The sequence below is a fragment of the Spodoptera frugiperda genome, chromosome 15 (genome assembly GCF_023101765.2).
Source record: "Spodoptera frugiperda isolate SF20-4 chromosome 15, AGI-APGP_CSIRO_Sfru_2.0, whole genome shotgun sequence".
NCBI lineage: Eukaryota > Metazoa > Arthropoda > Insecta > Lepidoptera > Noctuidae > Spodoptera > Spodoptera frugiperda.
Genome location: NC_064226.1, coordinates 6,246,343 through 6,261,703, shown reverse-complemented (window position 1 = coordinate 6,261,703; position 15,361 = coordinate 6,246,343). Strand labels below are relative to the sequence as shown.

General features: G+C 35.0%; 1 protein-coding gene across 5 annotated transcripts in view; it reads right to left on the bottom strand.

Annotated features, from left to right (window-relative positions):
* The window catches only part of LOC118270569 (carbonic anhydrase 1), a 32,463-nt gene that overhangs the window by 2,696 nt on the left and 14,406 nt on the right, over positions 1–15,361 (bottom strand). Inside the window, exons 1-3 of one of the 5 annotated variants that reach the window (XM_050698573.1) lie at positions 13,734–13,932; positions 3,461–3,652; positions 2,148–2,365 (exon numbers count right to left, since the gene is read on the bottom strand). The exons of 2 other annotated variants lie outside the window; for them this stretch is intronic. In XM_050698573.1, the coding sequence (XP_050554530.1) occupies positions 2,148–2,365; positions 3,461–3,652; positions 13,734–13,770 (447 nt within the window). In that variant the 5' untranslated portion in view covers positions 13,771–13,932. Of the gene's footprint in view, positions 1–2,147; positions 2,366–3,460; positions 3,653–13,733; positions 13,933–15,361 lie in introns of those variants that run through there. 2 more of the 5 variants (XM_035586195.2, XM_050698576.1) reach the window with 2 other exon arrangements.

Here is a 15,361-nt window from a genome sequence, read left to right as displayed (position 1 = left end):
CGTATTGTTGCTATAATTCGCTACACTTGGAGCGGCATTGTTGAATAACGTGTTTATGAAGTAAAATTTAAATGAGACTTATTGTATTCAGATTGCGACCTGTTACCGAGGATTATATTAAAATGACTGAAGTACCTACCTAACTGACTGAGCTAGATTTTACCTGGCATTATGTTTAATGAAAAAAGTTTATGTTTAAGGAAAATTATAGTATCTCAAGAATGATATTACGTAGTGGTAGGTTATGTTTTCTAGAGCTGCAATTTTCTAATGACGTCTTCATAGTCACTTACCTACCTATATACCTAGTAATTTTCTAGTAACATCTTTAGTAATTTTCTAGTATCATTTACCTAACCTACCTATCTTTATGTAAATAGTCCATTAAAGTCTATAAGTAGACACTTAACTATCTGCTACATAGGCTGCATCATACCAGATGACATGTGCACTACAATAGAACATAATGCAGTTAACAGGATTTGGTTGTTAGGCTTCGGTGACACAATATCCTACTTCGCATAAAAGTGCAATATTGGCTTAGCAGAATCTCTTTAGCTTCGTGTAGGTAATAAGTTTATTTTAAGACACTTCGAACAGCCTGTCTAGTCTATTACCAGTAAAAACATGAGTTTTTGCTGGTATATAATAGAATTCAATTAGAAAATAAGTATCAACACTTAGTGTTTTTGTCGTAAGACTGAATAAAACACACATAAAATTCCTGCATATCTACTAAATAGACAACGCGACGCTCGCAAATCTGAGTCCACATTATGGGTGTTGCATATACTCGTAAAATGTATTCGAGTACTTACAATATTCAGAACACCGTAAAACACTAAAATTGTAAACAGTTCCAAAATAATGTGAACAATAAGTATTAATTCTTTTAATGTAAGTAGTCTGAGTACTCTGAGTCATATCAATCGAAACTTGTTTTTACATAATTATTCATATGTTTCCAGTAGTAATGAAAGTGATGTTTGTGTATTTACAGCTCCGAAACGGCTGAACGAATTTTAATGCGATATAGACAGGATTTTTGTTTTAATGTGGGTGAAATAGCAATCGAACTTAGTTTATCTGTACCTACTTATGTAATATTGTAGAAAGGTAAGATTTGATAACGTGTTTGTATGATTGATTTGAAACATTTTTTCAGCGTTGACCATTACAATTACTTTTCATAAAGTTTCATAGGCTACTTTTATTCCGATATTTCTTTAGGATCGAAATCTCTTTAAATCCGCACAGGCGGAGCCGCAGGCGCTGAAAGTGTTAGTTTTAAATGAAGGCAGTAGAGAAAGAGCGCGCCGTGAAATGTTGTTTAAAGAAATGTTTAAATCATCTTATTGTCAAAGCTGTAATGTTGCGCCGTTGTTGTTCGCATTTGACGAGAGAAAGTTACTCTGTAGTGTGAAAGAGCTCGTTATCGCACCCATCTCTCACTTATAAAAGGTAGCCATGTATGAAATCAATTCACTTTGTGATATTTTAATATTAAACGCTACTGGTTATAATAAAATAGGTAGGGACTATATGTTACGAACAATCGTACATTATTTATAAGACATGTAAATAAATTACTATTGACGGTTTAATTTAACAGCTTGATTTTAAATGCATATATTTCTACCATTGCCGAAATACTAATCAGAAATAATACCTACTTTTTACATACGACTGTAACCTTATCTACTTCAATTTCATATTAGAATGTTTATACATTTTGACCTAGACACGTGTCTTTTCTTCTCCTATTTGTTATGTCACCTATTGCATAATACAGTTTTATTGAATGCATTATGCTGATTATGTGAACTTATAAAGACTATTCAGGTAAACAACCGCTTCACTGACTCAGTACTACATGGGTACTAAGTTGGCTTCTTATAAGTTCTTCTAGGTAAGTATTTTAGTAGAATACGTCGATGAAACTTAACATAAGATAAGTAGGTAACTAATACTTATTACAGAGATTAAGCTAAGTGAACAGCTCCCGTGATTAGTCGCGGTTAACAGGTAAATAAATAATGCGGTTTGTGCGTTTATGATGCATTTACGACCAATCAACAGATAAATAAACTTCGCTACATTTTTTAATGACAAAGCGACACCATCTTAGTAATATTTAGGTGACTCACCATTAATAGTACGCCTAGAACTGCAAGTCCATCAGGTTGCCCGGCAGCTTCTTGGAAGCTGTTGTACTTTGTGGTGTTCCAGTGAACCAGGTGCAGTTCACCGGAGAAGGAGCGGCCGTCCACGGTGTGCTCTGAGCCTTCACCATTGACTGCGCCCCAGTGACAATGCCACTGCTGTAGCTTATACACGTCTTGGCCAAGAGGACCCCCTCGCAGCTCTGCAAAAAACCAGTTTATTATATTTCGAATGTTTATTCACTTAAGTGGATACAGAAAGTAATAAATTGCATTTATGAAGTTGAAAGTTATAAAAAGAGTTTCTTGTGCAAGAAGCCGTAGAGTTATAATAAATTGAATCGGAGCAAGCACGTTCATACATGGGTATATATTTATGAAATCGGCTGATAGGATTTAAAAAGGGTTAGAGCTGACGTCATTCGTTGCGAGCAAAATCACCCCAACGAGTTAGGGCAGGAACCCTTTCATTTTCAGGACAATTAATGTGCACATGCAAAAAGGTGTTCCCGAAATTGCGTGGGACAGGAACGAATGATACAGTGAGTCACCGCGAGGGTACACCGCCGCCGCCGCCGCCGCGTCGCTCATCGTGTCGATGGAAATGCAAATTGGCCGTCAGTTTACACGAGGACGTGCAACTTCCTTTTACACGTTCATTATTTAATCCATTGGAGTTATTGCAGTTTATACATTGTCAAACATAAGTCATGTTGATAGGTCATATCAAGGTACTCCAGTCGTATGACCATAGGACAGATGATAATTATGTGTCATTAAAATGCTCAAAAAGTAATAAACCATTTTGCAGTGATAACCTTGCAAAACAGTTTTTTGTAGAGTCGTTTTGTATTATAATTTACATCAGCAAAATTATTATTGCTTCCTGCATGAATAGCTCACGATATTTATCGGAATATTTTTGAATTTATTTTTTGAATAAATAACATTATTGTATATCTACCTAATATGTCTGCGTATGTTGCCCCACAATAAAGTCTACTACAAAAGGCAATAAATACGAGAAGTGGAAAACCTAAATTGACATTTGCGGTGTAGTGCTAGTTATCATAAAACCAGAGTTGACTGTAATCCAATTACTTATCCCACAGTTTTGTGCTCTTAGATAATACGTTAAAGACTAAGAATTTTTACAGGAAACACAAATTTTTGAAGCCGGCTCCGAATGCCGAATAAGGAAACTTGTCAGTATCTAATGATATTTGAAAGACGAACCAAAATAAATGGCTCAGCTGCCGATTCGGTGACATTAAGAGCTATGTAAGTATTAAACATACCTGACTCATATCCATTCTCGTCTACTCTCCAGCAGTAGCCGGGGTTCACAACAGATCGGGGATGGTTGACAGAGTATCTGAACTTGAGAAGGGGTGCGCTCCCTCCACTGCTTATTCTTGACGTGTCGATGTCTACTGGACTCTGCCGAGCTCCACGCGCTTCTGGGAACTTCTCCGTCCATGTTGAGGGACCTGCAAATTGAACCAGTTATTAGTAAATATAAACTAAATATAAACTCCTTTCTCATCGTTTTGCGGATCGAACATGGTTTTTCCAATTTACAAGAACTGCATACCTAATAATGTAGTCTCTTTCTACCCTAGCAACAAGTTATCGTTTTCCTCCATGCATAAGATATTAACATAGTCTACTTAAACTTAACTAGTCGTTCAGTGAAGGGCTGTTCATAGCGTCTAGTTCAGTAAGTTTTTTACCTGACATAGTAAGACCAAAAATAGATCAGCGATTAAAAATCGTAGTAAAGCGTACGCAGCTTATACAAGTAACTGTTGTTTTTTGTTTGCCGTTCATTGACACACAAACATTAGGCCGATTGTTAACTGACCCAGAAGTGTGATATGGGACTACTGGACCAGCTGATCTGATAACTGAGACGATATCGCATAATGCCATTGGTTATTTATAGGAGAAATGTTTTTATATCTGGATTATTCTGGAAAGGATGTTCGTGTCATCGCTATTTATTCAGAGGATCTGTTTTGAACTAAGATATAAAGGGATCATTTATTTTTAAGTCCTCGACTGCCAATAGAAAACTGTTGATGGCTGTGACTGTGACCACCACGGCGGTCAATGTTAAAGTAAATATTTCGTATCTTTTTCAGAGACAACATTTTATTATTGTACCATTATATTGTAGTTATCTTCTGAACATAATAATTATGATTCTACAGCTACTGTGCTCATCGTTTAGACCAATTTGACGTAGTTATGACCTACCTTCCCGACTTTAAGGAAGGAAAATAAGATTCAGTACCTTCTTAAATGGTAGACGTCGCAGTCATTTTCTGTTTTCTTGTTTTATGATCAAATATGGTAAGGCATGGATCAAAATATTTTAAATCTTCTTTTAATCATCTATTTCCATAAATGTGGATAACGTTAGTCATTAACAGTTGACAGTATAAAATATGACATTGCGTAAACTAAACAAAAGGAATAGAAAGCTGGTATCTACACGCATAAGATTGTATAATGCTGCTTATTAAAATTCTAAAGTCATCCACAAAGGAATTCCCAAGTTTGGAGTGGTATTCAGTTCATGTCATCATGATTATCATTAGCTAATTCCTATTCTGAATTGGTTTTGTATTTATCATAAACTTTAAGTTTTTGCGGTTAATTAACTTTTAATCAGATTATTACCCGATTGTTAAATTTAATGTGTTTTAAATCGATCAATGAAGAAGTTTATGTAATTTTGATTGTACGTGAATATCATGAGTATGAGTACAAAGTACCAATTTACCCGGTATTTTCTCTTGTAATATTTCTGTACATTTCATGGACGGAAAAATATTGCAAAAACTCCCACAAACTGATGTCTAATGAAAACCACGTGTGCGTAGGAACTGAATAGGCGTCATTGTCGCGTCATCAGCGTCATTTAGTTTACTGCCAAGGGGGCGTGGCATTTACCTATTACTAATTAAGTAGGAATCTACTAGAATGTTTACATATTAGTAAAATTAACACAAAAATACGGACACACCCTAAATTAGTATTGTTTTCTGTACCAAACCGCGGACAGTGAAAGTTTCGAGTTAAAGATTATGAAATGTTGATTAAGACATCATGAAAATCATAAGTTATTGTGAAATGAATTAGTTTGAGTGGCCGTCTCAACGTGAGAGATGAGTGAACACCTCTCGACACACGAATGATGGGCTGTCAGCTTGTTTAACTATCACATTAGTGTTATCTTATCAGGAAGCCACCGCACGCTGCTCTACTTGGAAATACTTAAAGAAACATTTTTATAATGATGAATCCCTGTCTTATATTTATGATTTCCAAACATATGGATGTGACGAGAGTTTGTTATCGGATTTTAAACGTCAAAATATTTAAATTAGTGAAAATAAAGTAAGCCGTGGAGTGATGCTTTTAAAACTCAAGTGTTTCACGTACTTGGTAAGTATTGACTGGATATTTATGCTCGTAATGTTATTTATTTAGCGGTGTTCGTATTAGGATGTAGTTTAGTGTCGAGTGACGATCGTCCCACTCGCTAGTTCCGATCCATTCGGAGGCCACCGGCATGAACTTCCCAACGCGTAGTTTTGTGAAAGTTTCAACGATAATGTTCGCAAGTCTCGCTCGCAATACTTGTAAATATTTTTTTGCTTATTACCAGCCGTCTATCGTGTCACGATATTCTTTGGCTAGGTATTTCCGAGTGTTATGCCAATTCTTATTTTTATGTTAACTTATTTATAGCTACATACTCATTGTTAATAACAAAATGTCAAGAAACACTTCTTAATGACCTTTCCGGAGTTTTATTGTGGTTTCAATTAACCGTTTTGTTTTTAAACTGGTAAATGAATTGGTTAAGGTTAACGTAATAAAAAAGAGGTTAAAAACGAGCGTAGACAATATGAAGGTATGTTGTTGATTCCACCTGTAGATATTTTTTATTTTTTACAGTCGATGGAACGCAAATCAGTCGTGAAGGTTGTCCAGTATAAATATCCATAGATAATGTAGCCCACATTGGCGGCAGTGTTCATGAAAATAAATATATACCGGTCATTTTACCAATTGAGCCCACTCGGACACCGGATGCGCGTGTGTCAATAACAATCACCAATACCGATATTGATCATATACACCGATACCTATAATAGCTAGGGATATCTCACACCCTGTGCAAATTACAAATTAGTGGTATCATCCTTGATCTCGTTCAAAAATCTGTAATGTTATGTAAATAGCACACGAGAAACAGTGCGTTTCGTTTTTGCATTTTACTCTATAAATATGTTTCAGCGGTCCCCTTTCTGTAGCCTGCAATATTTTCTGCTTTCGTTCCCATGTCAGTTAACAGAGGGCTTGGGACTCAGGGTACCTACGGATGACATCTATCTGTGTTGAAACGCGAATCATGCAGGCGTTGTAATGACTGCATCCCGCCCTCATCCGTTACCATACCGACTGCATCATTATCATCCGATAAAAAATCTGTTCAAAATTCCAATATACACATACACATTATAGGGTTTATCTTTAAGTTTTTTTGACAGAGGAAAATCATCCTATGACTTCTCCCGCATAGGGAGAGGCAGACTCTTACCGACTAAAAACCACTCAGTTCCGACTACTGCTCTTCGAGCCGGAGCCTCGATAATCCGCTAAGTGGTCCGTAGCTCCAGGTCGGGCATTATTCCTACTGGGATCTACTTCTTAGCTAGGATCTAGAATCCTGTATGGTTCTGAAGTGGGTATAATTAATTAATTTAAATAATTTAATAATATTATAATTTAATTTATAGCTTAATTTATTTTGTTACTCATACATTTGTCCAATTAGCAACAGATCCATTTGCAAAACCATTTGACAACTGGCATTAATTGCACTTATATGGCCATCCTCTTCTGCAAAAATTCGTAAGTATGATGTTTTAGAGTCATCGACTATACGTCATCGTTTTATCGTATATTTTACAACTATTTTCCCACTTATTCGGAGAAGTACGCCGCCTACGTAATTTTCAGCTTAATTTAAGCTTAATCTTGTGTTGTACTTGACCACAAATCGACATTAAACGATGCAGGTGATTCATTCAATGTACATATAAAATTGTAGCAATGAATCAATGACTATTTATAAAGTATGTTACGAAAACATTTTGCAGTTAGTGCATCGAATTGCAATGTTTGCTTAGCTGCCTCTCGATAAAACGTAATTTGGTTGAAGGTTAGATTGTAGATTCTTTTGGTTGATTAGTTTACAATTTATATTCAGATATTAATTCCGAAATCCCACTGACCTATCGTACAGTTTCTGATACTAGACACGCATAGAACAGCGCCCCTTGCCCCCTCTGTTTACGTAAAGTGTGGATAATATCAAAGGTTAATCATACAAAATGTACTGTTAACACAGAATTATTTTAATCCAACTTTGTTCTAAAATAAGTGCAGTACAGAACATGTGTTTGCAAAATTACGATCGCAACGTAACATATTATTGAAATAAAACATCTGTGTTCATAAATACAGTGTTGTACCTAAGCCACGCTAGGTACCACGTGTTGTTACTTACTGTTCCTGTTGATACCACGTAATCTTTTCGTTAGAGTACATTTTTGAGATAAATGTACTGTATCCTGTGTTTGTTTTAATCTGGCATGTTTACGAATATATTTTAGGTATGATGGTCAGTTATTTGTTTATTTTTGTGTAAATATCTGAAGTTTTACAGATGGTTCATTAAATAATGATTATCCGACGATGTGAGAGCCGAGTGCGAGTAGCCGTGCACGTCACGAGCGTGCAGTCGCCTCCGACCTCGGCCGCACTTATCTCTCACATATTTATTTGCCCACTTTTACAAGTGCCCTCGGATTGTCGCCTTCATTGAATCTGTGCTCTCTCCCTTACTCATTATCTTATTTAACATTTGACATTTTTGTGAGGAAGTCCATTTCACTAGGTCACTTAAGGTGATTAAGTTTTGTACTATTCACCTTTAAGTGAGTAATGGTATAAACCTTTGTGGTTAAGTATTGGGGAAGTGGTTGGGACTTTAACCCGCGCGTGATGTAAATTACTGTTCCGAATGGCTGTAAACATTCGCTATCTTTTGCAATAACTATTTGTCACTGAGACTTAATAATATAAGTGTACTAGTATCATATAATAAGATAATAGTCTCTATTGTACAAGCCTTTATTTACAATCTCAGCCTCAACCTCGGAAAGGCAACGGTAATGAACTAAGTTGAACCGTTTATACAGCGTGTGCATACAGAATGTATCTGCAGGTGCGATAAACATTCGTTTTACAAAGTTGTGTTCAGTAATAAATTAAATAGGTATATACATTTAAGTATAGTTCAATACATTGTTTTACAGATTTGGTTAGGAAATGCGCAAGATTCTGCGTGTTCAATGGTTAATATATGAAATTAATATAAAAAACATCGGTGACAATATAACTAGAGCAGACTGTAGTAGCATTAGTACTGTTTCATACGACTAGAGTCACACGGTCACACGCTACAATTCAATTCATGCGCAAGCGAATTGCGAGTGCGAGGTCCAGAACACCGAAGTAATTTAGCACGACAACGTAAGATTATAATTATTTCCTTATTGAGTTAACAGTTGATAGAAAATATGAACTGTTCGTTGAGCGATTAACCTTCGTTTCCGTAACGGAGCGACACGGACGAGGCCGTCAGTGTCAGACAGGCTTCGGAGGAAGGAACAAAAACGCCCACTAACTCAAATCAAGAGGAACATTACCAATGACAGTTTATTATCAATTAATCACGCATGTTTTTTAAATATTTTTTTTGTAAGAAAAACGAATCATAGTACATAATCACCACCAGTACATGTTTAGTGACAATTGGATGAGGGAAGAGTCCGCCTCCAGTCTCATCATTGTTCAATAATGGCTACTGTGAACTCTAATAACCTGACATTAGCTACACGCTATCAAACAGTACCTATACAACCATGTATTATTTACAGTCGTACACATAATACATATGTACCGACGTCATAGGTATATCCTGCAGTTTTTTCTGCATATTTTTTATAAGTCAGTGTGTCATCAGATGTAAGATGTTCATGATTACACGTCGGCAACTATGTACCAATGTACTTATATACTTATAGGTAAGTATTAGTTGAAGCATAATAATATTATTTATGATTTTATTGAATTCTATTAAATAACTAATTACCTTTTAAACTTCAATGACAACAGTATTAAGGTCACTAGACACTAACTGCTTGAATGGAAACTGGATAAAACTGGTGATATCCTTTGCATAGTTTCAAAACAACTTATTTAATACACACGCTCAAATTTCTATTGTATTTTAGTAAATCCTGATATTACCATGATAATGTTAGATGGTGGAGTAAATTATCACTCAGTTTTGACTGACTAATCTGTCTGTTAGCGGTGTTGGTTGACTTGTAAACATTTATTGTGCGACATTTTGTTTGTTCGAGTTTAGTCATGTGGAAATATTTTTTGCCGCCGAATTCGCGGACTAACCAATTCGTTGAAACTAAAATCAAATATGTATCGATTAACTTCTGTATAGCAATTGCTAAATAAATAATTTCCATTGACCGTTACAATGAAGCGTAAAACGTTGTATTTATTTTTGTTGTTCGCGTTATGTAGAGAACGGTTATGTAAAATAGTTCGGATTTTACTGAAAATCATGTATTTACCTTAGACATATGGATGTGTGTAAACTGAAAATTTTAAGAAAATCAAACTCTATGTTGAACACAATAGAAGTAGTTTTAAAAATTCGTCTAAGAAATAAGGTTTTTTTATTGTCTAAACAGCTATTTATTGTCATCATGTTCGCTAAACTGTAGTTATTGTAATCGTTTTTATACCTGTCTAGTTGGCCAATTACTTAGCTGTACGCGAAGACAGAGCGCTTAGGTAATGGAGGCTCATACAGATGAGATGGATTGCATGTATATTAAATGTTTTATTCATTCCATACTCACCCTATGTCTACAATTGATTGGGAGAGGACAAAGTGTCTCGTCTACAAACACGTGGATTTTTCGAGGGCTTTGAACGAAAATGTTATTTGTGAGTCCTGCAATGTGTTACAAGAACGCGTGGATAATATATTTACCATGTAGTACCAACAATGCAGAACTGGTCACATTCATAAAACGGAAGCAAAAGATTTATTGCTACAGCTGAAATAGTTGGCGAAGTTTTTTGGGCTTTATTTGATTATGAGTAAACGGGTCAAATTGTCATGTTGGTGGTCAACGAGCCATAAACATTTAAGTATGTGACGATTACGAAACGTAAAGTGTCCATGAATAAACGAACCTTCAGTTGTACGCGATAGGTTTTAGAATTGTTTTAGCAGCGCAAAATTCGGGGCAGTGCTAAATAGAGCGGAGTATTTATCCTTTTGACATTTTTTTCTGTGAATTGTGTTTGTTACATTGATTGCACCTAATTTACGACTGCAAAAAGTGAACAATTAAATAAATGATAGTTATTAAATGGCCATTATGCGACTGATTTCATTGTTTGAGAAGACGGCTCTAGCAGAGATCTGTCACAATATTCACCTTTATGCATGCAGCCTTCACAGTTTCCCATCTGCAGGAAATGAAACTATAACACGTAATCCTTCCACAACTAAGCGGTTTTATTGTTCTTCGCTTTATTAAAAATTGTATGAAAAATAATACTATCGTGCTTATGCATAATGCGCCATGAAAAAATAATGTTACCTTTGCATAGATAAGAGAGTAACGGCGCATGTACAACACGTCTTACTGTGATCATGTAGCGTTTGAACAATCTATGCAGAAACACGGATACATGCTGTAAAACGAGTAAAAATTTGAAACAAAGGCAATAGTTTTCTGCAAATATAATACCGAACAGATTTATACTTAGAAGATAATAGAAACCTTATAGTGAAAAGTAACTATTATACATAATTAGCATTAGCAATTTGGAAAGAAACTAGGTGTGTAACATCTCTTTTTAACTGTTAAAATTTCAGTTTCAGAAAGCCGAAAGAAAGTAATTCTAAAGAATCATCTTGGATCGACTTGAATTGATAGCTAATTGTTTGCCATTTTGAAATTCTAATTAATTACGTAACACAAGCGTTTAGATAAAACGAAACACGTAATTGAATTGTATTTTACCGGGGCTCCGGCTTGAAAAGCAGGAGTAGGTATGGGGTGGTTTTTAGTCAGTAAGAGTCTGACACTCCCTCTCGCCTCCCTAAAACGAGAGAAGCCATTGGATGATTTTCCCCCCTTAAAAAAAGGTAATGAAGGTAAGTTAATTTCATGTTGTTGGCATTGTGGAGTATCGTATTGTCTACCACTTCTTTATTTCGCTTTGAGGTAGCCATTGGAACGAAACCCATTGTGAGGCCTCTGTTGTTACGGTCAAAATCTGGTCAGAGTTCAGAGGTAAAAGAGATTACCTTACTCACTGTGCAGAATTGTATATACTTAATTTTTTTACAAAATACATAACATGAATATAGCTAAAATTTTCGCCTTTATTATATCCTATAATCCTATTACTTCAAATTCTATGAATATTTATTGAGTAGAGATATCTTGTTGATGATCCGATGACGTGCTTTAAAAATGTATTTGACAAAGATTAATTTGTTTAAGTCATTCTCGAACGATTCAATGAAAAAGGAAATAGGAACGAGACAATACATTTGATTGATGTCTGTCATTGAAATACGAAATAGACAAACGTGTGACTACACGTTACTTTGTATATCAAGACAAAACGTGGTATATATGGTGTAACGAAGCTGGTGATAAGCAAACGAATTTGTCTAATTTTAAGACTTTTGGAAAACATCATAAGACATTAGTCACGGTAAATAACGCGACAACCGTGAATTCTTTCATGATTCGTAGACTACTTAACATAATAATGAATTTGCCTCAGCGAATGGTTAGATATTGTTAGAAAAACCACATTATTAAACATAATAAAGCAGTAGTCGTACAATTAATGAGTTACGCGACAAACATCGTTACCCACTTGCTGCCTCAATGGTTCTGATTGCAGTTCATTTGAAATATTTCTATATTAATAGTACGTCACTCTAAGATACATTAGTAATAATAACTTCGATACAGTAATGATTTTAAAGTGTTTTCAGTTGAAGGTTCAACGCTATTTTTTGTTGACTTCAGTTCGAGCTCTTAGCGTATTATTTTCGCACAGATAGGTACTAAGTAGAAGGATCTAGCAATTACAATTGTTATCTTTTAACATTGTTAGTTACCAAGTAACTACTTATACTTACAAATGCTGGTTATATTAAGCATTTATTAAAATACAATCCAAGATATAAAAACGAGAGCAATAATATCAGAGAGTATTTACGTCATGTCGATTTGAGCTCTAAGGAATAGGGTATTTTTTAAATATTTTTCCTGCACTTTGTTACATTAGGTCAGTTCTGTCTCGCTCTCAACAATCGAGCCTCGAGACGTATAAGGATTTGCGGGCTTTTGGATCTTTTTGGCGTCGAACTGGTTTGCCTCCAGCGTTTTGCGTTAAAAGTTGTTGATACAAAGAAGGCAATTGGTGTATCGTATAGTACAGAAGAAGTTTCATTAGTGGAACCGGCTTACCGAACGGATTAAAGTAGGCCAGCCATCGCCTCACGCAACTCCACGCCAACTCTTGGCACCAATTTCTGATTTTACGTAAAAAAACTTTTTGTTTTACTATTACAAATAAATATTTATCTCGGATTTAAAACACATTTTGCGTGTAGCCGCTAAGTTCACGTATGTATGTTAAGAATTAACAAAGTCAACAACACGTACCTAAGCAATAAACGATTTCGTTAGCTTTACCTTTATAAATTGTAAATGACGTACAAATACTAAGTAATTAGCTATAGTTGTGTACAACCGAGGCGGATAGCCGTTCAATAAATAAGATACTGATATTCATTCATTTCGTGGCATTTAATTAAACAAATAACGTAATCGCATTCCAAATACTGTTCGGATCATGAAATCAACAGGTGTTACAAAACATATGAATGAAACTAATTTAGATAAAGTTTGAAACAAACCATTTTACGTCAATGGCAAACTTATTTAGTTGTTCACTGTCATGTTTTATCTCTCCACGGTAATGTACTGATAAATAATACGGTTTTGCTCTGATTGCAGCGATGTGCATAGCGAAAGTATCATCTAATGTCAGCTTAACTGTTATCAAAAGTAAACACGGCTACTGGAATAGGAACCCTTCTTGAATAGATAGCATCTACTTAGTCTATACTTCAAACTAGTTTTTTCAAAATTATCATTGTTCAAAGTACACTTTAGTGTTTGTTTTAAGAATACATCCGGAACAACACAATATTCAGAAAACACACTTTATCACTGAATCCGGATTGAAAAATCAGAAGTTAGCTTTTCGGAGTTTTATTTACATGGTGTCACGTGCCTCGATGTAAACAAACCGGTCCGCGCCGCTCGGTGCACTTAACATTGAGGTTGGACTCACCGTTCTCGCCGCTGTATCCCCAGTCGTTTTCTGCCATTGTTGCTGAGATGTTTATCTTGTGACGATTGCTTCCTTCCTTGAGGCGAGTTGCGAGTCAAGTGTTTCGCGGGGTAATGTATGTCGCGTGTCAGCGGGGTGCACGAGTGAGTGGTTGGGTCGTGACTGCGTGCGAGTGTTCGCGCCGGCTAGTCTTTATAGAAAGGCCGCCGTCGGGTGAGACGCCAAAATTTATAATTATGCGTGTAGAATATTTAAAGCACGATTCGTATAGAATTTTTACATAAATAAATGATATTGACATTCAAGTCAAGCGACCATGTATTTTATCACACAGGACAGTCATTTGTCGTGATTTATTTAAAGTTTATGTACAATTTCTATCATTACTGGTGGCACTTAATAGACGAATTGCGACTAACTTTTCAGTTTTCATTTCCTGAAATCAGTAGGTACTCACCGTTTCTAAGAGATATTTTTTTTTTATTTACTGGTAAATACTTACTATTTAATGGCACAAGTACTGCCTTTTATGCTGTACTAAACCAAATTAAAAATGCAATAAATATGTAGTGCTACTTAAGTATGTCTTTTTTTCAGTTTCATATCGTGTTGCAATCAGATTGCAATATAAGCCACTCATCAACCGCTTAACAAATAACAAGCTACTTGTATATTGTAATTCATTCGGAAAAACGGAAAACGCTCGAGTTTTTCACGTAGACAACAAGTATAATATATATATATATATATATAACCTATATATATATATATATATAGGTTATATATATATAACCTATATATATATATAGGTTATATATATATATATATATATAGTATATAAGTTAATTTAGAACGTCTATCTACAATCTGTAAAGTTGAAGAAAGGTTTGCTAATCAAATAGATGTTGTGTGATGATTTAAAGTTCTTTTCCTATTCACATATAATTTAGTTTAAAATTCACATAAGTATTTAACTAATGAAGATTTTTTTTAAGTTTCTAATTAAAATGAGTGCTGGGAGCAACAATAATAGTAGCTGAAAATATGCGTTAACTACTAAAGTGACATCTCTTGTGTCTGAAACCTGAAAAATAAATACAGACATGAAGTAATATCAGAGAGAATTTTATTAAATAAAAGTTTAAATTAAATTTACAGTAATATTAATGGATCGATAACAAAAATAATGTTTTTGTTTAAAAATGTGTTTTAGCGATAAGAATATTTAACGCTCATTATAACTTCCTAATTTATGTTTTAGAGTGATTATATCTTTAGAATGATTAATTAATTATTATAAACTGGCAAATTTTTATTGTACCTACTGGTGCCACGTGTATTTGTTACTAAGTTATTTAAGTTTTTAAGCGCTGAAGTTGATTGGTAAGTGATATTTGAATGATCTTCAGCCACTGTAGACTGTAAAGTTTAATCCTCGAGTTGGGCAATGTGGTATTGAGACTTTAAATTGCAATGACTGTTTAGAAGAGGTATGGAATGTATTAGCATTATTTACTGTAGGTATATTTTTTTTTAAGGGTGGAAAATTATCCAATGCCGTCTCAATGGGCGAGGCCAGAGGGAAACTCTTGCTAACTAAAAACCACCCCGTTCCTACTCCTGCTTTT